Source organism: Manis javanica, chromosome 16, assembly GCF_040802235.1.
Source record: "Manis javanica isolate MJ-LG chromosome 16, MJ_LKY, whole genome shotgun sequence".
In the NCBI taxonomy this organism is placed as follows: domain Eukaryota; kingdom Metazoa; phylum Chordata; class Mammalia; order Pholidota; family Manidae; genus Manis; species Manis javanica.
This window is the reverse complement of record NC_133171.1, coordinates 43,994,584-44,016,660: the sequence shown is the minus strand read 5'-3', so window position 1 is coordinate 44,016,660 and position 22,077 is coordinate 43,994,584. Positions and strand designations below refer to the sequence as shown.

Here is a 22,077-nt window from a genome sequence, read left to right as displayed (position 1 = left end):
TAGAAAAATGGAGAAAGGACATGAAAATGTTACTAATGGCCAACACTGGAACAACTTGAACAATAATAGTAAGTAATGATATTACTGCATGATGATCCTAAGAATAACATTTAAAAATAATTTATCTATTAAAAATTGAATAAATAAATGGTGATAAATGATAGCTATTCCTTTCATAATAATTGCAATTTAAATATAGAAAAGAAGGAAATAGAAAACCACTGTCAGGCAAATACCATAGTAATAACTATCTCAGACAAGATTCACTGATGAAAATTAAAATTAATGACAAAAATTCTCAGAATAAGAAACATTTGCATAGTCACAAAATATCTCTCTCAAGATATTTATCAACAACAAAATGAAAAAAATCAGTAATATCATTAGTGGAAAAATTAAGTATATACCACCTTAGTTCACATCATCAAGATTAAGATCACAAATAAGATATCAACAACATGAATTTGTTGAGATGATGCACTGAGAAGAACCCATCACTTCTCTGGTATTCTTGCCAAAAATGCATAGTCATGTTCTAATCTTAAGAAAACATCAGATAAATTGAAAAAGAAGAACATTCCACAAACACAAAGTAAATGACTATTACTTTTCAAAAAGTGCCAAGGTCAAGACAGACTAGGAAAAATTGATGAATTATAGTAGATAGGAGAAGACTACAAAGGCATAATAACTAAAATGTGTTATTCTGGATTGACTCCTGGAACAGAATAGGGGCATTAAAGAGAAAACTGATGACACTGAAATAAGGTTGGTTAATTTTATTAAACAGTATTGTGCCAATGTCATTTCCTGGTTTTGCTAATTGTAGTAGTTATGTAAGATACTAACAGAGGAAGCTGAAGGGTATCTGGGAGTTCTCTGTACTATTCATGCAATTTTTCTATACATCTAAAATTCAAAATAAAAAGTTTTTAAAAGAGATTGGCAAAAACTATACTAATGTAGTGATAGAAAAACACCCCAGTGTTACCAGGGATCAAGGGGTGGGAAGAAATGACTACACCGAGGCACAAGGGAACTTCTTTGGATGATGGAAATATTCTACATCATGATTGTGCTGATAGTCAATGACAATATTCAGTTGTCAAAACTCATTGAATTATGCACTTAAACTATTGAAATTTTGTTCTATGCACAGGATACCTCAATAAGGTTGACAAAAAATAATTCCAAATGTAAATATAATCTTTAAAAAAAAAGTATGGTGGTATAATGCCAATATAAGCAGAATGCAGAGGAGATGCCAAATAAGATTATATATGCTCTTACCAGATTAATTAACTGAGTGTGCACCACATCTTCTACCAAAACTGCTGTTTCATGAAGAGGCCTCCTCGCATCACCTAAAGAAAACCTGAAAAAAAATGAAGCATGCAAGTATTAAAGACTGCAAAACTAAGGAAGGCAAAGAAGAAAAATTCATTATAGTAATGTTTAAGAAAATGCAACTTGTTCTCTCAAAAACCAAAAATGTACAGTTTTCTATGAAAAAATAATTGCATCTCTCCTACACAAACTGCAACTTCTGAGAAATGTGCGTGTTAACTATGTTATTTCTTGATTTGTGTAGTCTTTTTTTAAGAACATTCTATCTCAAAATGCAAAATATTAACAACCACTTCATAAAACTGGCACCTAGGAAGTCATGTTACCATATCTAAATTACCAATATAGTAACACAATAATCATATAGAAAATTATAAAAGCACATAATGTCATTAAAATGGCAGTTGCTACGAAAAACTTATGTAAATGCTTTAAGTCATCATTTCCAATTACATACAAGATTATCAATACTGAATTACAAAACTGATTTTAAAAATCTTCTCAACTTTTATATGGTTGAATATATGTGCAGACAATCCTTTCCTGGTAAAAAACATTTGAAAATGTACAATAATATACGTATGACTTATATTTAAAGCATATTCTAACCAACAATTGTGGGGACAAAAGAGACGTCAGATAAGATGAGAAAATACAGTTCCATAGGATAAGAGAGCCCTGGAACCAAAATTTATTCTGAAGGCATCTGCTTATTCACAGTAGCCTATAGCCTGGATTTCAACTAGCACAGTATTCAAGGTAAAGGAAAGAATGCTGGGACCTCATGCAAGGTAGGTGGTCAGTTTGAGGAACCTAACATGAAGTTGAGAAATTCAACACCCAAATAGTGATGCATTTAGTGTGTGAAGTAGCAATATACCTAACTCCACAGAAGGCACTTGGCCTATCTCACCCAAGGCCATTGGTAGTAGAAGAAAATATGTGGTACTGGCATGATGATAGACAAATACACAAATGGCATAGAATAGAGTCCAGAAATAAACCCTTACATACATGGACAATTCATTTTCAATAAGGTGGCAAGAACACTCAATTTGTAAAGGACAGCCTTTTCAATAATTGGTGCAGAGAAACAAAAATGGTGCAAAAGAATGAAACTGGACTTTTACCTCACACTTTACATAAAAATTAACTGAAAATAGATCAAAGACCTAAAGAGCTAAAACTATAAAAACTCTTAGAATAAAACAGAAGGGGGAATTCTTCATGACCTTAGATTTGCAAGGATTTCTTAAGTATTACAAGAACAGAGGCAACAAAAGACAAAATAAGTAAGCTGCACTTCATCAAAATTAAAAACTTTTACACATCAAAAGAGACTATTAAGAGAGGGAAAAGACAATTCACAGAATGAGAAAAAAATATCTTAAAACAGAATATATTAAAAAAAACCATTCAACACAACAAAGAAACAATCCAATTTTAAAATGAGCAATTGACCTGAATAGCTATTTTTCCAGTGAAGATACACAAATGACCAACAGCAAATGAAAAAATGCTCAATATCAGGTCATTAGGAAATACAAATAAAAAATACACAGATACCACTTGATACCCACAAGCATGGCTATTATCAGCAAAATGGAAGATAATCATTATTGGCTAGGATGTACAGAAATTAGAAATGTACATCGCTGGTGGCAATGCAAAATGGTGCAGCCACTGTGCAAAATAACTGGGCTGTTGCTGAAAATGTTTAACATATATTCAGCATATGACCCAGCAATTCCACTCCTAAGTATAAATCCAAAAGAACTGAAGACAGGGATTCAAATATATCTGTGCTCCAATGTTCACAGGTATATTATTGATAGTTAGCTTAGGTAGAAACAACCAAAGTGTCAATCAACAAATGGAAAAATAAATGTGGTATATAGCTATATGAAATATTACACAGTCATAAAAAGGAAAGAAGTTCTACATGAGTAAATTTTGAGAACACTATTTTAAGTAAAATCATCCAAATACAGAAGACAGATGTTTTATGCCACCTATATGAAGTATCTGGAATTTGGGGGCAAACTTATAGAGACAGAGAAAATACAAACTACCAGGGGATTGGAGAGTTTTTGCTTAATGTGTAAAGAATTTTTGTCTGGATGATGAAAACGTCTGGAAAATGGATAGTGAAAATGGTTGCACAACACTGAATACATTGTCAGATAAATGTACATTTAAAAACAGTAAAAATTGTAAATTTTGTGTGTATACTTTACAATTAAAACAGGAAAAAAAACCCTATTTAAGAGCAGATTAGATTCAGCTAAGAAAATAATTGGTCTTCAGGACAAGGACAGCAATTTGAGGATATTACTCATAATGCAGCATGGATAATAAAAGAGTAAATGATCTACATTATGCCAAAAATGATACTGTGGTAAAATGGATAAATTTCTAGAAAAATAAAAAAAGACTAAACTGACTCAAGAAATAGAAGACCTGAAAATAGTTGTATACATTTTAAAGAAACTGAATCAGCAGTAAAAAACAAAAAACCCAAACAACCTTATCTCATCTGTAATGTTCTACCAAACATGTAAATAACAGATATTCTAATCTTACAAAACTCTTAGAATAGGAGATGGCTTCCTTAATAGGGTAGTTTAACTCTGATATAAAAACTAGAAATAGACTACAAAAGAAAGGAACACTACACATTGTTTACTCATGTACATAAACAGAAAACAAAACATAAATAAAACACAAGGCCTGAATAGAACAAGAGGTAGAATAAGGGGGCACTTAAACCCTGTACCTATGGCCTCATGGGGACCTCCCTGTGATTATTTAATAGAAGAAAAGACTTTGCCGGGTTTACATTTGGTTCTACATGATAGGTAGGTACCACCCAAAAGTGAACAGCTACGGCATTATATAGTCTTCTGGAACACCCCTTAATGAGTGGTGAAGGGAAACACTCCCCGTGGGCAGAATATTTAACAATGCACCCAGTTGTTCACTTTACTTGGAAGGAGAAATGGTAATCTGTGCAATTACACAACAGTTCATTCATGGGCTACGGCCAATGGTTGACTGAATTGGTAAGGGATATGGAAGAAATGTGATTGAAAAATTGATAAGAAGGAAATTTGAGTAAGGGATAGGTGGACAGACCTCTGAATGGGCAAAAAAAGAAGATATCTGTGTCCATGTGAATGCTCATGGGTGACTTCAGCAAAGGAAATTTTAATAATCAAGGGGATACCATCACTTTTTTCCCATCGTCACCCCAATCAGCTCAATGGGTTCATAAACAAAGCGGCCATGGTGGGAGGGATGGAGGATATCAGGGCTTAGCCACATGGACTTCCACTCACAAAGTTTGACACTGTTACAAGCCACTCCTGAGTGTCCACCTGTCATCATCAAAGATTAACACTGAGTCCACAATATGACACTATTCTCCAGGGTGATTACCCAGCTACCTGGTAACAGATTGATCACATTAAACTATGTCCATCGTAGAAGTGGAAGTGTATTGTTCTTACTGTAATAGACACTTTGGATATGGATTTGCCATCCCTGAATTCAATGCTTCTGCCAGAACTACCATTTATAGATTCACAGAATGCCTGTCCACTATCATATTTCACACAACATTGCTTCAAATCAAGAAATTTACTTCACGACAGAAGATATGCTGCACTGGGCCTATGCCCATGAAATTCACTTGTCTTAACATGTTCCCACATCATCTTGAAGTAGCTGGTTTGATAGAATGGTGGAATGGCCTTTTGAAGACAGTTACAGTGCCACTAAAACATTTGCATATTCTTTTGAGTTTAACCAGTGGGATTTGTGCTTTCATACATTTTCCTGTTACTAATTAGCATCCTTTCATTTTAGTTTACAAAAGGCCCTTTAACAATTTTATGAGGCCACTCTAGTGGTTATGAACTCCTTGAGCTTTTTCTTATCTGGAAAACTCTTCATTCCTTTCTGGCCTGCAGAAACTGTTTCCTGTTGAAAAATCTGTTATTAATTTTATAAGGCTTCCCCTATACATAGTAAGTTGTTTTTCTCCTGATGCTTTTAAGATTTTCTTCTTGAAAATTCTTCTAAAGAAAATTTAAAATTTTTCTTTGTAATCTTTATGATTTAATTGTAAAATGTCTTGGTGTTGGTCTCTTCAGATTCAACATATTTGGAACTCTATGGACATACTGGATGTAGATATCTGTTTCTTCCCCCAAGTTAGGGAAGTTTTCAGCCATTATTTCTTCAAATAAGCTTCCTATCCCTTTCCTACTCTCTTTCTCTGGGACCCCAAAAGTGCAAATATTGATCTGCTTGATGTTGTCTCATTGTCTAAGTCCATTAAGCTATTCTCACTATTTTTCATTCTTTTTTCTTTCTGCCCTTGTGACCTAATGAAGTCCCCTGTTCCATTTTTGAGTTCACTAGCCCTTTCTTTCATTTGATCTATTCTGATATAGAATCCCTCTATTAAAATTTTCAGTTCATTTATTGTATTTTTCAGGTCTGTATTTTCTGTTCAGTACTTTTTAAATATTTTGTATCTCTTTGTTGCAATTCTTGCTTTGTTCATGCATTGTTCTCCTGACCTTGGTGAGCATATCTTTATGACAATCATTTTGAACTCTTCATCAGGTAAATCACTTACCTCAATTTCTTGAGTTGTATCTTGTAGATTTGGAATATATTCCTCTGTTACCCCATTTTCCCTGATTTTGTGTTGATTTCTGAGCATCAGATAAAATAGCCACTTGTTCCCTCTTGAGGAAGTGGTTTGCGTAGGAGATGAACATTATCATTCAGCACCAGCTCTTGGCCGTCTCTCAAAACTCTGTGATTGTCCAAGCCACCTTCTTTGTTCTTAGAAACTCCAAGTGGTTGGGGGTGTGCCAAGACATGTCAGTGTCCCAGAGGAGAAGATCTTAGCACCAAGATGAAGCCAGACCCTCAAGCAGTATCTCTTAAGGTATACAAACAGGCTTTTTTCAGGGAAAGACTATGAGATGGGCATTTCTATTCCCTCTGTGCAGAGCCCTGGGGGGATAGTTGGGTAAGAATTGTTTCTTTGCTACAATCCTGTGGAACTTGGAACTCAAGCCATGTTGGCTACTAGGCCCAGGTGACCAGGGGTTCATCCCCTGGCTGACAGCGACAAAAGCCAGGTCAGCAAATGTGTGCACAAGCTCTTCCCAGTGACACACTAGTGACCTGGAGCTGGCCAGAGGCAGTGAGGACAGCATCCACATGCCCCTCAGTCTGTGGTGAGGTTCATAGTAAACCCTTAGATGCATGCTAAATTAGAAGCCTGACCTTAGTCTTTAACTTTTTTAAAACTATTAGTTATTTTTTAAAATTTGGTATCAAACATACAATCACATGAGCAACACTGTGGTTACTAGATTCCCTCCATTATCAAGTCCCCACCACATACCCCATTACAGTCACTGTCCATCAGCGTTAATCTTTAAGGTAAGACATGCAAATAGAACTCTTTCAGGGAAAGACTGGGAGATGGGTGGGCATTCATTACTGCTGCCTCAGAACTGAGCCCAAAGAAGCCAATTAAAAACTGTTTCTTTGGTGCAGTTCCTGGGACCCGGGGATGCAAGCCCCACTGGCTACTGGAGTCAGGGAACCAAAGGGTGTGTCTTATGGTCATTATTTGCAAATGTTGGATCACCAGACATATACACAAGCTCCTTTCATGGGAATACTAGCAACCTGGAGCGGGGCAGAGGGAGATCTTGGAGAGATGTGCTATATTAGAAGTCTGACCTTCTTTCAGGATGCAGCTTCCTTTTTCCTTCTAGTTTTACTGAAAAATAACTGACATAAATCACTGTATAAGTTTAAGGTATACATCATGAAGGTTTGATTTACATATGCTTGGAAATGATCGTTGCAAGAGGTTAGGTAACATCTATCATCTCATGTACATACAATAAAAGAAAAAAGTCCTTGTGATGAAAACTCTTAGGATCCACTTTCTTGAGAACTTTCCTATATATCACACAGCAGTGTTAACCATAGCCACCATGTTGTACATCACAACCTTGGTACTTATTTGTCTTATAACTGGAAGTTTGTACTTTTGACCACTTTCCTCCGATTCCCCCTCCCCTTACTCCCTACCTCTGGTAAATATAAACCTGATCTCTTTTCCTATGAATTTGGTGTTTTGTTTGTTTTTGTTTTTTGGGTTCCACATAGACATGAGATTATATAGTATTTGTCTTTCTCTGACTTATTTCACTTAGCATAATGTTGTCAAGGTCTGTCCATATTGTTGCAAATGATAGGATTTCCTTGTTTTTTTGTATGACTGAATAATATCCACTATATATACACACACAATGCACATAATGACTTCTTATTCATTCACTGATAGACACTAAGGTTATTTCCTTATCTTGGCTATTATAAATAATGCTGCTATGAACATGGGGGCTCAGGTATCTTTTTGAGTTAGTGTTTTTATTCCTTCAGATGTAGCTCCAGAAGTGGGATTACTGGATCATATGGTAATTCTACTTTAAAATTTTTGAGGACTCTCCATACTATTTTCCACAGTGGCTATACAATTTACAATCCCTCCAACAATGCAAAAAATTTTCCCTTTTCTCCACATCCATGCCAACTTATCTTGTCTTTTTGATGATAGCCATTACCAGACACGAAGAGATATCTCATTGTGGTTTTGATCTGCATTTCCATAAGGATTAGTAATGCTGAGCATCTTTCCATGTACCTGTTGGCCATTCATAATCTTCTTTGGGAAAATGTCTATTCAGGTCTTTGCCCACTTTTTAACTGGATTATTTGCTTTTTTACTATTAACTTGTATGAATTCTTTATATATTTTGGATATTAACCCCTTATCAAATATATGATTTGCAAATATTTTTTCCCATTCTGTAGGTTGTTTTTTATTCCATCGATGGATTGCTTTTTGCTCTGCAGAAGCTTTTTAGTTTGATGTAGTCCATTTGTTTATTAATTTTGTTGCCTTTAGGTGTAGTTTCCAAGAAATCATTACCACAACCTACGCCAAGGAGCTTTTCCTGTTTTCTTCCAGGAGTGTCATGATTTCAGGTCTTAAATATAAGTCTTTAATTCAGTTGGAGTTAATTTTTGTGAGTGATGTAAGACAGGGATCAAGCTTCAGAATTCTTTTACACGTGGATATCCCGTTTTCCCAGCACTATTTTTTGAAGAGACTGTCTTTTCTCCCTTGTCAAATAATTAATTACCCATATATTCTTGGCTGCAGGCTGCAATCTTTAAGATACGCAAATAAGCCTCTGTCAGGAAAAGACTGGGAGACAGGAAATTTTGTCTGCTACCACTGAGCTGAGCACTGGGGGACTAGCCAAGATGAACCCTTACAAGCACGTTAAGGACTGTGTGTTTGCTAAAGTCTGTGGTTCTAGTGGACAAAGCTTCATTCGCTTTCAGAGTTAGGTGTTCTGGGAGCACATCCCTCAGGTAGAAGTCTTAAAATCTCAGGCACTGGATGTTAAGTTCAAACCTTTTACTCCTTAAAGAGAAGCTGGGAGGTGTGAGTTCTTTCCTGATTATATGTTGCTGGGCCATGGTAGGGTTTACAGATAGTTTGTCTCAGCCTTTCCTGCCTATTTCTAAGTGTTTTTTGTAGTTGTTTTGTTTTTTGTCATTTGCCTGATATGTAAGACTCACTCAGCTATATTCTGGATTTCATTCAAAGGGAATTTTTCTGTATAAAGCTGTAAATTCAGTGTGTCCATAGAAAGAGGTAAGTTTAGGAGCCTCCAACATTACCATCTTAAAACTAGACCCTGAAATTCTCAGGCCTTCAAATGGGATTGGAACTTACACCATTGGCTCTCCTGGATTTCAGATCTTTGGACTCAGACTAGAACTTAAATCATCAGCTTTCCTGCTCCTTGGTATATGGACTTGGACTAGAACTACACCACCAGAAACTCCTGGGTTTTCGGCTTGACACACAACACACACACACACACACACACACACTCACTCACTCACTCACTCACTCACTCACTCACTCACTCACTCACCCTATTGGTTCTGTTTCTCTGGAGAACCCTAATACACCCAGAAAGCAAGAGCAAAACATGTATCTGTTAGTATAATTGATTACTTACAATATGAAAAGAGAAGAACTGTATGATCATTTCAATAGAAACATGAAAATCACTGAATAAAATTTGTTACAAACAAATTTTAGCAAACGAACTAAAAGGGACTGTCTTTAATCTGGTAAAGATAATCTACCAAAAATCATATGGGAATCAACATATGTACAAGCTTTTACATCCTTTGAAATTCAAACTCATATAAGGATTCTTAGTATTGCCATTTCTAGTCAATATACAGGTATTCCAATTTTCCAAAGTTCACATTATGCCGTTTCATTTTTATGAAAGACCTATGTTAGTACCTGTTTTTGCTAACCAAAAGAAATCCCAAGAGGATTTTGCATTTACAAAAAAGTTGACAGTGAAAGTCGTATTCAGCGTCTGGTTTGTAGTGAGGCATCGCAGAGGCAGCGTGCACCCCAAGCAGCAGGAGTGGCACCATCAAGCTCCTTCCCTGGGAACGACACTCCGCAATCTCAACATTGAGCCACCACAGCTTTGAATTGCATCTGTAAGCACCTGTGCTTTACCCTAATTTATTTTGTGCATCCATTAGCAAGATGTGTCCTAAGGTACCAGAAAAGCCTAAGAGAGATTATTTTTTGGGTCTGGTACAAATCAAATTATTTTCCATGTAAATTAATGGTAATTGCTTCTTTGCTATATGAAATTTTGGCTTACAAAAAAACTCTAGCTTTAGAAAGTGGGGAAAACCTGTAATATTTAAGATTATATCCAGAACATTAAGAAAGTATTTAAACTACATATGCATTGGAAAAGTTCTTATTCACATATAATCTGAGTATCTACACAGAAAACCAAAAATAATCAGGAGACAGATTATTTGAATTAATAAAGAGGTTATTAGCAAGTTTTTAAACTATAAGATTAAACTACAAATATCATCATCACAACGAAGGAAGAATGAAGTCATAAAAACAGGCAGCAGAGTGGTGTTTACCAGGGCTGGCAGTGGGGGAAGTGGGGGAAAAGTGCTTAAAGGGTACAGACTTCCAGTTATGAGTAAGTTCTGAGGATGCAATGCATAGCATAGTGATTATGGTCAATAATACTGTATTATATACTTGAAAGTTATTGAGTAAATCTTAAATTTCTCACCACAGTGGTAATTATGCAATGTGATGGAGGTGTTAGCTAGGTGGTAACCAGTTTTCAATAAATAAGTGTATTAAACTAATATGCTGTATCGCTCAAAATTACACAATATAACAATTATATCTTAATAAAGCTGGAGGAGGAAGCACACAAAGGCAGAACTGCAATTAAAAAGAATTATAAATTGGTTCTAAACTTTATAGGAAAGAGCCAAGAGCCAAGAAAAGTCAGGACACTTTTGAAATACAAGAACAATATTTCCTGCAACTTATTGTAAAACTACAGTAATTAAGATGGAGAGTTACTGAGGCAAGCATAAACACACAAAAAACCCAACAGAATAGAAACAAAATACAAAGCTCACATCAGACAGTTAACTCAGCGATAGCAAAAATCTGCTATTTTCATTGCTGTGGTTCAGTATTTCTTTCAACTGCCTGAATAAACTTTCCCTTCCATTATTATTTCCAGTTACTTTGAATCTCACTATGGAAAAAGTACAGTTATTAAAGTGAAACAATTGACTCAAAGATAAAACAAAAAATTCAATGCACATCTCTACTAAAAAATATTTTAAAAATACTTCTTATATTAATAGTATAAATTATCAAATTTTACCTCAATCTTCTATGAGAAAGTTAAAACTTTCATACTGTTCATTACTATAAACATGTAAAGTATCCAAAACAAGCTGAAAACACACATGTAGGATGGGATTTGATAACTGTACTATTTTAATTTTCAGGGTTGTTAGTACTTCAGCTTTAATTCTACAGTTTTTCACATATTATTTTTACCAATTTTTTTTCCCACACTGAGAAAGCTATATATTGTCCTAGTGGTTTCTGTAAAATGGAAATGAAAACCACTGTACCTAGCCACAGTCACTGTCACTTCCTTTTTCCCCTGCAATGTATATATTTTTAAGTCATTTAAAGACGAAATGCAAGTAATTGATACTTATATACAATTTTTTTTTCTGTTAAAGACTTACCTTATAGTGAATTATTTGTCTGATTTGACTGACTTGTCCTGGGTCTAACCCCAATCAACAGTGTCTGATAATCAATTCCTTTCCATACTGCCTAGATGCTTATAACATCACTAGCACAGCTAGATCAGCTTCCACTAATGGTCTTTCAGGAAACTTTCTGGAAAAGGTTATCCCTCCCATGGACACCTGCAGTAGCTCTGTTGCTATAACACATGAGCTTCCATTTAAGAAAGACTGTAACTCTGATAATTATGGTCACAACAAGTAGTGACTCTAGAGCAATCCTGCTGTACTCCACTTAATGATAGTGGCAGAGCTACTATATGCTATTTTCTTACCCAAGATTGGTTTTATTCAGTTCCAGGATCAAATACATCAGTAAGCACGAGGTCAGCTAACCCTGCAATTTCCTTTCAGGTGCACAATGAAAATAAGAAATAGGCAAGACTATTCAGGAGGTGAAGTTACACTCCTTATTCAACACTTACATTTAGATACAGGAGGATGTATGCTGATTAAAACCATGGAGTACTGTTGAAAATGTGCAGAATTTACAAAAAATCCTTTCAGTATTTTGTGTTACGTGTATGCTCAATACAGTCTAAAACTGGGGGATATCCTTTAAAAAGATAGCTACTAAGCAAAAAATATCTAATTAATAGAAAGTACAGAATAAAACAGAAAAAAGAACCAGTGACAGAGACATTTCTGAAATACAGAAAACAAATTTTAAAGAATATACACTGAATATTACTATAGTCACTATGTGTTCTGAAAAAAAAAACAAAACTCCATTTCAGTAGTTTCTAACATCAACTTTAATTTTTAATAAAAAAGGAGGAAGGTGCTGGGTATTTGCTATTTTATTCTATGCTGAGTCCCTATTTGACATCTTTGGTTAGTAATTTATGTCAAGATATTTCTCAAATATGATAATACACTTTAAACGTCTGTAAATTCTAAAGCATTATTCATTTACCAAAATCTCTTTTGCTAACCTCCAGATCCCATGTAAATGTAAACATCTGATAATGTAGCCATAGAGTCATACTCTTTACATCTGCTTATCCCCAACTGTGAAAGGCAATCAAGCCCCAAATTTGTAATGGATTTAACTGTAAGAAAAACAAATTTTTTGAACAAACATATAAAATATGTTTATATTTATCTGTTTTACAAATATATATATATATATATATATAATACTAGTACAAAAGCATAGCACACAAAAGCAATTTCAAAGGAGGTAAAAGTAAAACAAATGACATTTTTAAACTAAGTATTTCATTTATTGAGATGAGAAAACTTCTTTGCTCTGATTAAACATATATATTTGGTATTACCAACACCCCCCAGTTTGCCTGGGACTAAGGGATTTTCCAAATTCTCTCTACCAAAACAAATCAGCTTAATTACACTTAAAGGTTATTGTATATTTTTTTTACAAAAAAACAGAGAAGCCAAAAAAGTTTCTTTTTTTAAGAGAATGAATGATAATAAAACTTTTTCAATTATCCTTATTATTTCAGTTCTAGGGTCCCAATATAGAGAAGCAAATAGCAAATGGGGAATTTGTCCCTTCATCTGGAGTTAATACTTTTCCATGCTGTGAAGTTGAGGACTGAGTTCATGATAGTCAGTGGATGAGGAGTAGGTACCCAAATGAATCTCATGATAGTCCCTGCCTACAATCTAGAGAAGAAATAGGTCCGACCTAAATGAGGGGCCAGAGATGTGAGCCCAGAAAAACATGTAAGAGTCTATATGGCCAGTATCCAGTTCAATAATGTAGCTGAAAGTCCTACTAATACATCCTGGCTATCAGCTACAAAGAAGGGGAAGTCAGTTATGATAAATTAGACTGGAAGTTAGATGACCTGGTCCTAGTTCCCACTCTGCCATTAAAGTAGTATTATACACCTCGGTCAAGTAAATTTTCTGGATATTTCAGTTTCTCAACAATGAGAACAGGGCATTGGATTAGATGATTTTTAAGATGTCTTTTCAGGTATTTGATTTTGGCCTATGAAAGCAGCTATAATCCTTGAATCCTAAAAACTTTTGTCTTCAAGAATTTTAAGAAAATTATATTTTTAAAAATCACTTTTATAAGGAATTAAATTAAATCTTACTAAGTGGAGTAAATTGGGTAACAATAATGAAATAAAGAAGAAATTTAAAAATTTTAATGGGTAACACAGAATGAAAGGAATAAAAGTAATTGGAGGAAAGGCAATAAGGCTACAATTTATTCCAGGTCCTGTATGTGGAAGTAGTTTCTAAGAAACATTCCACTGTCCCTTACAGCAGGGGGTCGGGTGGGGGAAGCTAAAGTAGGTTCATACTTGGGGATATTATCACAGGATTTTATTCTTTATAAGTATATATAACAAAGTCCACTTTAGAGTTTAAAATACTTGTTTTCAAATTTTCAAGTCCTGGTTAAGAACAGAACGGAGGAACTAAGTTTTAGTTAAAGGGATTCTTTAAAGAGATCCTTTCACAATGTATACAAGTCATCAAATTGTAAACTTGAAATAATTACAATTTTATTCTGTCAATTATACCTCCATAAAGTTGGAGGGATTCTGAAAAAGAAGCCAAGGGGTAAGTTTGATAAAATCTGTGAGAGACAGCCTGGGAGGCCATGCCAAAGAACACAAGGCCCACAAGCAGATCTGCTCACAAGGCATCAAGGAACCAAACATAAAAGAAAAGGACAGAAATGCTTCTTCATTCCCTGTGTGTGTCTTCCTGGATGCTAAGTTGCTTTCAGTACTTACCACCAGCTACAAACTCTAATGCGGCTAAATTATTCTGGATGCTGTGGTTAAGTAATTGCTGTGGCTGCAGGAGCTAGTTGCTTTTTTTTTTTTTTTATTACTTCTGGATCTGGGGACATTTTTGTACCTCAGGTAATGACATTACTTTGGAATGGACAATGTGTGACTACTTCTTGGTGTAAGAAGGCCCTGGGTGGCTTTCTGTCCCCAAAAGAAAGTTTCCTTTTTGACTTTAAGCCACTTGTTTGATTATACTTTTATAAGCTAGGTATTACTATAATACCAAGGAATTTCTCTTAACTGAAATTAGAGTGAACAGCAGGCTACAGCCCTAACTAACATACACTCTAGTCAGCTAACCTGGCACTAGACAGCACATGAAAACACAGACATCATACTGTTTATGTCATTCTTACCCAATATTTGTTGAGACTAATTTACCCACTGTCCAAAGGAGGAAAAAAAAGTGTAGAAGTTTGACCGTAAGCAGTTATTTAAGGCAATCAGACAGTCATAAACACATGCAAATTATCTTTACTCTTCAGTTTTTAGTATCTCTACCATTCATAACTATGATTTTATCTACCTGTTCTTCAAAGGAAGAAATGAATTCAATTATTTATAGTTCTGAGAAAGCCGAAGTGATCAGTAAATTAAAATATCAAATAAATATCAAAGACAATAATTTTTCTAGTGGTGATTATTTTTCTCATCCCTTGCTTGAATTTTCAACATCCACTTCCCAACCTCCTTTACTATAGTATATATTCATATATAATTTAAGTGAACTGAGAATATTATTAGAATTTTATAATACTTGGTAAAGTAAGTATAAGTATCCAAAGATACAAGAAAAGCAAGATTATAAACTTATCATTTATGATGTAAAACTTAGAAACATGGATATGAAAAAATACAGAGCTATATTAGTAAATACATTTATTTAAAGTAAAGTAAAAGTGAAGATGGGGTAAAACTCTGAAAAAGCAAACACTTAAACCACAAGGATTAATTACTCAACCAACAAATATTTACTGAGTTCCTAGTATGTGTCAGGCACTGTTCCATTTGCTCAGGATACATCTATGGACAAGACAGACTAAAAAAAAAAAGAGTGGAGTTTGCATTCCAATGAGGAAAGGATACAACAAACAATATGCATAATAAATTCTAAAAAAAAAATTTGCAATTTTAAAAAAATGACGTAAGAAGAAACAGAACAGAATCTGGAAACAGGAAGTATGGGATAGGGTAAGGGAGGCAGTGTGAAATATTAAAATGTATACTTATTAATTTTTGACATGTGAAAGAAATAGATTTTAAGAAATGGGAAAGAGAAAAAAAATTAGAATAGTTTTGTAAAAACCAGAAACTACCCTAGAGAAAGGTCATCTAGAACTATCAGAACCCAAGACATGGAACTGTGCATCTGAAGAAATTTACAAAATAGCATAACCTATATGAATTTCTTCTAACAATTCACAGGGCAATATTTCTGATATATCCTATATTCCTAAGAAGCAAATATCCCCACATTTAAACTCTAAGGAATAGCAGCAGAAAGCAAATGATTATAAGCACTCCCTATTTGAGGATTAGGAAAGACAATGAGAAGTACACCAATTATTGACTGTTAAGGCAGGGATGAACCTAAAAGATTACTTAGTCTGCTCATCTTGACTTAAAAAGAAGGAAAATAAAGGTCAGAGAGTTTAAATAACCATCTGAGAGTCACAAATCCAGTTGGAGGCAAAAGCTAGGCCTTTTATTTCATCCAGAACTCTTTTTTCTGCAATACCATGTTAAATGTGCAAAAACTGTAACAAATTAGACAAATTAACCTGAAATGCTCATTTACCAAAGATGAAGATTAACAAAATCATTTAAAGGAAGCCTGGGTCAATTACTTTGTATAACTAAAAAAAATTTTAAGGCTTTTAGAAAGATACGTAATAACTTCAAGAAAGTTATTTTAGTCCCTTAGGCCCTCAAAACATTTAATAACACAAGGACTTATCTATCTTATTATTGCTGAAATTTAACAGTCAAAATTAACTTTCTATTACATTGGATATAGACACACTATAATCACAAATTTCACCCAAATTTTCAAGCACATTTCATGGACTGGGAATTAGAGATTCAAGAAAGTTAAACAATTTGCCCATAGCATTAGCAATAGCAAGCTTCAAAATTACATGCTGTGAGAATAGTTACTTAGAGGTAGGGGAATTTTGCCCTATACAGATATTTAGAAAATGAGCAAAACAGATAAATGTTGCCATATTTTGCCAGTACTTCCTAAATTGATGTTGCTCAAAAAAAAAAGTATTCTGTAGTTCAATAAGTTTAGGAAATGCCTTTTATTTTATTAATCTCTAGATTTGCAGTGCATGTTACCATATTTGACACTCTGTGAGTTCTGCGGGAAAAAACTTTTGGTTTTTGTATTTACTGTGCCTATAGTAAGTTTTCTAAGCCCACTTAGTTATACAGTATTGAAAATCAATTTAGGCACCACTGACATAAGCAAAAGGACTCCCATATGACTTAAGAAATTTAATGACAGGACTCCAAATAAGCTGCAGGCTTATTTGGAAGTCCTTCACTTTTAAACAATAAGATGATGAAGGCGGTGCTAACAGCAAACAACTGTGGGGTTTTTTTTCCCTTACTGCTCAACAAATATTTACTGTGTGTCGTTATCATGTCAGGCACTGAAGTTTTACACTAGCGGAAATATTTTAAAGTTCCCACAAACCAAGGATTTTTCTATAGCTAAGATAAGTGGTCACCAGAACCAGTATTAAAGCTTGCTATTATTGCCACCATCACTACTGGATCACCTAAAAAAGGCAGCTCCTCAATTCTCAAAGTCAGTGGGAAAAGACTGGCTGCAATAAAACTGCCTCCAAGGGTCAAACAATCCACAACAGTCTGACTCGAGTAATCTCCCTAGTACAGACAATGCCAATCTCCAGAACAACACTAAGCCTTGAATTCCATGCTCCCTGAAAACTCTACATAAGATCAACAATCTTCCCTGTTGAGAGGCTGTGCTTCACCAGCATACACTTTTCCTTTATGATAAGAATATATCCAGTTTTCTCTATTTCAGATAATGAGCGATGATCTCATTAGGCTTTCACACAGTGTTTGATAAAATCTCACAACCCTGAGTCAGTCTAACCTTCCCTCCTCTTTTATCTCATTTGGCAAGATTACAAATCAATGGAAAATTGAAATAATAGTACAAGGAACACCTATATGTTACCTAGGATTACCAGTTGTTAAGATTTTGACACACTTGCATTCCCTCAAAATTATAGACATCTATACATTTATACACATTTACATGACAGGTCTTCAAATATATGAAGAAAGCTTGCTTATGAAAATTTGGGAGGGGGGCAAAGAATCTCTCTTTAAACCAGTTTTATTGAGATATCATTTATATACCATAAAATTTACATGTTTGAAGTATACAATTCAATTATTTTTAGAACACTTAGAGTTGTACCACCGTCACCAAAATCCAGTTCTAGAAAATTTCCATTATTCCAGAAAGAAGTATAATGCCTGTTTACAGTTAATCCCCAATCCCATCCCAGCCCCAGCCCAAGGCAAACACTAATCTACTTAAAGAAAAAATGCATCCTCTTTAGTCTTCTTCAAAGTTAAAAATTCTCCACTTTTCCTTTAGGTCTCCACTTAAATGACACACTCTTGGAAAGACCTTTTCCAACTATCAACACTTTAATCTTTACTTGAATCAGAGTAGTTCAGCATTTATCTGGTTGTATAATGAAGTGCTGACGGAGATGTCATTTGAAGAAAAAGGTTCCCACATTTTTAAATAAACAGAAGGAATGAAAATCTTTAAGTGTTTAACAAGTTGCGGGTAAAATTGTAATATTTCCAGAATATCTTGCCTGGCTCTACTGCATCTGCATATCAATAGGTGTTCCTCAGGGGTGGAGAGAAGTTCAACTCAATATCAATAGGTAATTATTTGAGCAATTGAGGGCTTATCTGAACCTGAGAGGTTAGGGGAGGTCTTGCTTGCTTCTGCCCTAGCAGGAAAGGGATGGTTATGGACTGCAGTTTGTAAGCAATAAATGGCTTTTAAACTTTATTTCTCCCTTTTAGTTATTTCTGTTTTAGAGGTATTTTGCCTTGGAATTTCCTCTCCTCGGAGTTACACAAGTCAAAAGCCAGAAATAAAGCCCTGTAGCTAAGAGATATTCTTGAGACAACAAAAACACTCATCAAAGTTTTTTGGAATGGGAAGAGCTGAACCAACACTACATTTCTCCATCTCACACACAAGAACATCTTACTGAAATTTTGTACTTAACTGCCATGGCATGATCATAATTTTGTATTTACTGCCATGACATTACCCTATTAGAAAGGAAAATTCTTTTACTCTGATATGAACTGTGAATTCATGTAGGTTCCTACTAATTACAGATCCCAGAATTTTTGTTGAGATTGATGTCAAGTTCACCAGGTTGTAATGACTAGAACCTCCCTTCTCAATGATTTTTAAATGAAGCAAACTCATGCTAAAATTACAGCTTAATTACACATCCTTAAATAGCATTCTAGAAAAACCACCTGGTAATAATTAATACCATCATTGGAAATATCTCTTTCCTAATGTACTTGTGTATTTTAAGGATTAATTTGTCACCTAAAACAACAGTTTTAGTCTCATATAATACTGACTAAGTAAACCTGTACATACACAAATACGTTTAAGAAGATAGATTGGCTTAAAGATAGTGGCATGAGAGGTGGGACAGAAACCTCTTCCCAAAACCACATATAAAATGAAAATATAGCAAATACAACTAATCCTAAAAGAACAACAGGAAAGAAGGCTGCAGCAGACCGCCTACACCTGGGGAACAGAGCAGACCTCACAGAAAAGGGTAAAGCACAAAAGCCCTGATCCGGGAGGACCCAAGCCCTTCCCCTACCCCAGCTCTTCCCCCACCCCAGTTCACTGGCAGGAGGAAGAGAAATGGAGTGGGGAGAGGGTGGAAGCCTAGGACTGCTGAACACCCAGCCCTGGAGATCTATTCTGGGAGCACAAACCTACACTACATGGAACTCTGGAGATTAATGGGATTGGAAAGCTAAGACAGGCAGAATATGTGGTGAGACTGAGATTCTAGCTGCTTGTGGAGAACAGGTAGCCACAACTGGCCACTTTGGGACAAAAGAAAGGCGTGCACTCTGAGAGACTTCTTAACAGCGAGAGGACTGCTTAATGGGCCAAGACTGCAAAGAGCTTGCTGCTCAGGAGAAAGGACAGGTGGAAAAAATTGTCTGGGTGCACTCAGCCCAGCAGGTTGGGAACTTTCAGGAACTTCAGGCACTCTATCACCCTGGCTGACAATGCAGCTATGAGGCCCCCCACAGCAATATGCAGCCTGCTACTACTTCTTTCTGGCCGGCACTTGCTCACAAAATGGTGGCCCCCACCATTTCACCAGGCCAGCCAGAGGGCAACCCCACTTACAGCAGCTACAAGTGCCTAGCATAGAGGGTCCTCCCTGTGCACTTGACCCACTAGCTCTGGCAGTGGAAGCAGGCACAGTAGCTGGGAAGCAGGAAAGAGCTCGTTCTTCCTGGCAGGCACTAGTGCCACATGCTGGCCACCCCTGCCATCTCTCCAGGGGATGAGTAGCTCCAGAGAGTACAGCTTCTGGCACTAGAGGGCACCACCTACAAATATGAAATGTCAAAGGAACCTGGTTCAAACCAAAATCCCTTAAACACCAGAAGGAGGGCCAAGTGAAACTGAACTCATCAAATTTCCTGAAAGAGATTTCAAAATAAAAGCCATAAACATGCCAATGGAGGTACAGAAAAATATTCAAGAACTCGGAGGAATTAAAGAATGAGACAGCAACTTTGAAAAATACAGTATCCAAACTGAAACATACAATAGAGGGATGTAAAGGCAGGTTAGATGAGTAGAGGAGACTTAATGAGACAGAAATTAGAGAACAGGAATATGAAAAAGCTGAGGCAGAGAGAGAAAAAAGGATACCTAGGAATGAAAGAATATTGAGAAAATAGTGTGACCAGTCCAAACAGAAAAATATTCACATTATAGGGGTACCAGAAGAAGAAGAGAGAGAAAAAGGGATAGAGAGTGTCTTTGAGGAGGTAACTGCTGAAAACTTCACCAATCTGGGAAAGGAGATAGTCTCTCAGGCCATGGAGGTGGACAGATCTCCCAACACAAAGGACCCAAGGAAGACAACACCAAGACATATAATTATTAAAATGGCAAAGATCAAGGATAAGGACAGACTATTAAAAGCAGCCAGAGAGAGAAAAAAGATCACATACAAAGGAAAGCCCATCAGGCTATCATCAGACTTCTCAGCAGAAACCTTACAGGCCAGAAGGGAGTGGCATGATATATTTAATGCAATGAAACTGAAGGGCCTGAAACCAAGAATACTCTACTCTGCAAGGTTATCATTTAAATTTGAAGGAGGGATTAAACAATTTCCAGATAAGCAAAAACTGAGAGAATTTACCTCCCACAAACCACCTCTACAGTGTATTTTGGAGGGACTGCTCTAGATGGAAGTGTTCCTAAGGTGAAATAGCTGTCAACAGAGAAAATAAAACCACAGGAAAGAAAGTAAAACAACTAATTACTAAGAAAATGCAAAATTAAATCAACTACTCCCAACATCAGTCAAGGGATAGACAAAGAGTACAGAAAGAATATGATACCTAATATATAAAGAATGGAGGAGGAAGAAAAAGGAGGAAAAAAAAAAGGAACCTTTAGATTGTGTTTGTAATAGCATACTAAGTGAGTTAAGTTAGACTGTTAGATAGTAAAGAACCTACCCTTGAAGTTTTGGTAACCACGAATCTAAAACCTGCAATGGCAAGAAGTACACATCTATAGATAATCACCCTAAATGTAAATGTTCTGAATGCACCAATCAGAAGACATAGAGTCATTGAATGGATAAAAAAACAGGATGCATCTATATGCTGCTACAAGAGACTTCAAACCCAAAGACATACACAGACTAAAAGTGAAGGGATGGAAAAAGACATTTCATACAACTAATAGGTTAGGTTTATTCCTAGGTATTTTATTCTTTTTGATGCAATTGTGTGTGATGTTCTCTCCTGACAAATATGGCTTTGTTTCTTTCATTCAATTAATTCCCTCAAAATTTGGTTCAAGGGGTACACCCCTGGGAAATTTTCACTAATCCCAAATTTAATTTAATGCTCCTCTGTGGTATATTGGATTGATAGCCCTAACACTATCATACTAAAACCACTCCCACTGCCAAGTAACTTTAAGTTCCTTCACACTATACCTCTGAGCTCAATCACGTTATGCTTTCATCAACAGGATGTTAGCAATGAGAGGCTAAGAAACACATAAGCATTTCACTGTGTGCTCTTGCACTCTGCCATGGCCATGAAAATGTGCCCAGGCTAATAAATTGGAAGACAAAAGGCACAGGGAGCAGAATTAAGTCATGCCAGTTCTCCCAGCTGGCATCCTAGATGGGATTAATCAGCTACCAGTCAGCTGAAACTCAGAAGAAGAACCCCATCAAGACTGGAGGAGATCCCTAATCTACTGTCTTAGACACATAAACATAAATACTGAGGTTTTACTACTGAAGTTTTATGGGGTTTT

At 35.7% G+C, this 22,077-nt stretch overlaps 1 protein-coding gene across 3 annotated transcripts in view; it reads right to left on the bottom strand.

Moving 5' to 3' along the window:
- SUPT3H (SPT3 homolog, SAGA and STAGA complex component) overlaps positions 1 to 22,077 on the bottom strand; it is a 478,840-nt gene that overhangs the window by 214,446 nt on the left and 242,317 nt on the right. For all 3 annotated transcript variants that reach the window (XM_037016080.2, XM_037015978.2, XM_037016049.2), the window contains one exon: positions 1,291 to 1,375. In XM_037016080.2, coding sequence (XP_036871975.1) covers positions 1,291 to 1,375 — 85 coding nt within the window. The remainder of the gene's footprint in view (positions 1 to 1,290; positions 1,376 to 22,077) is intronic.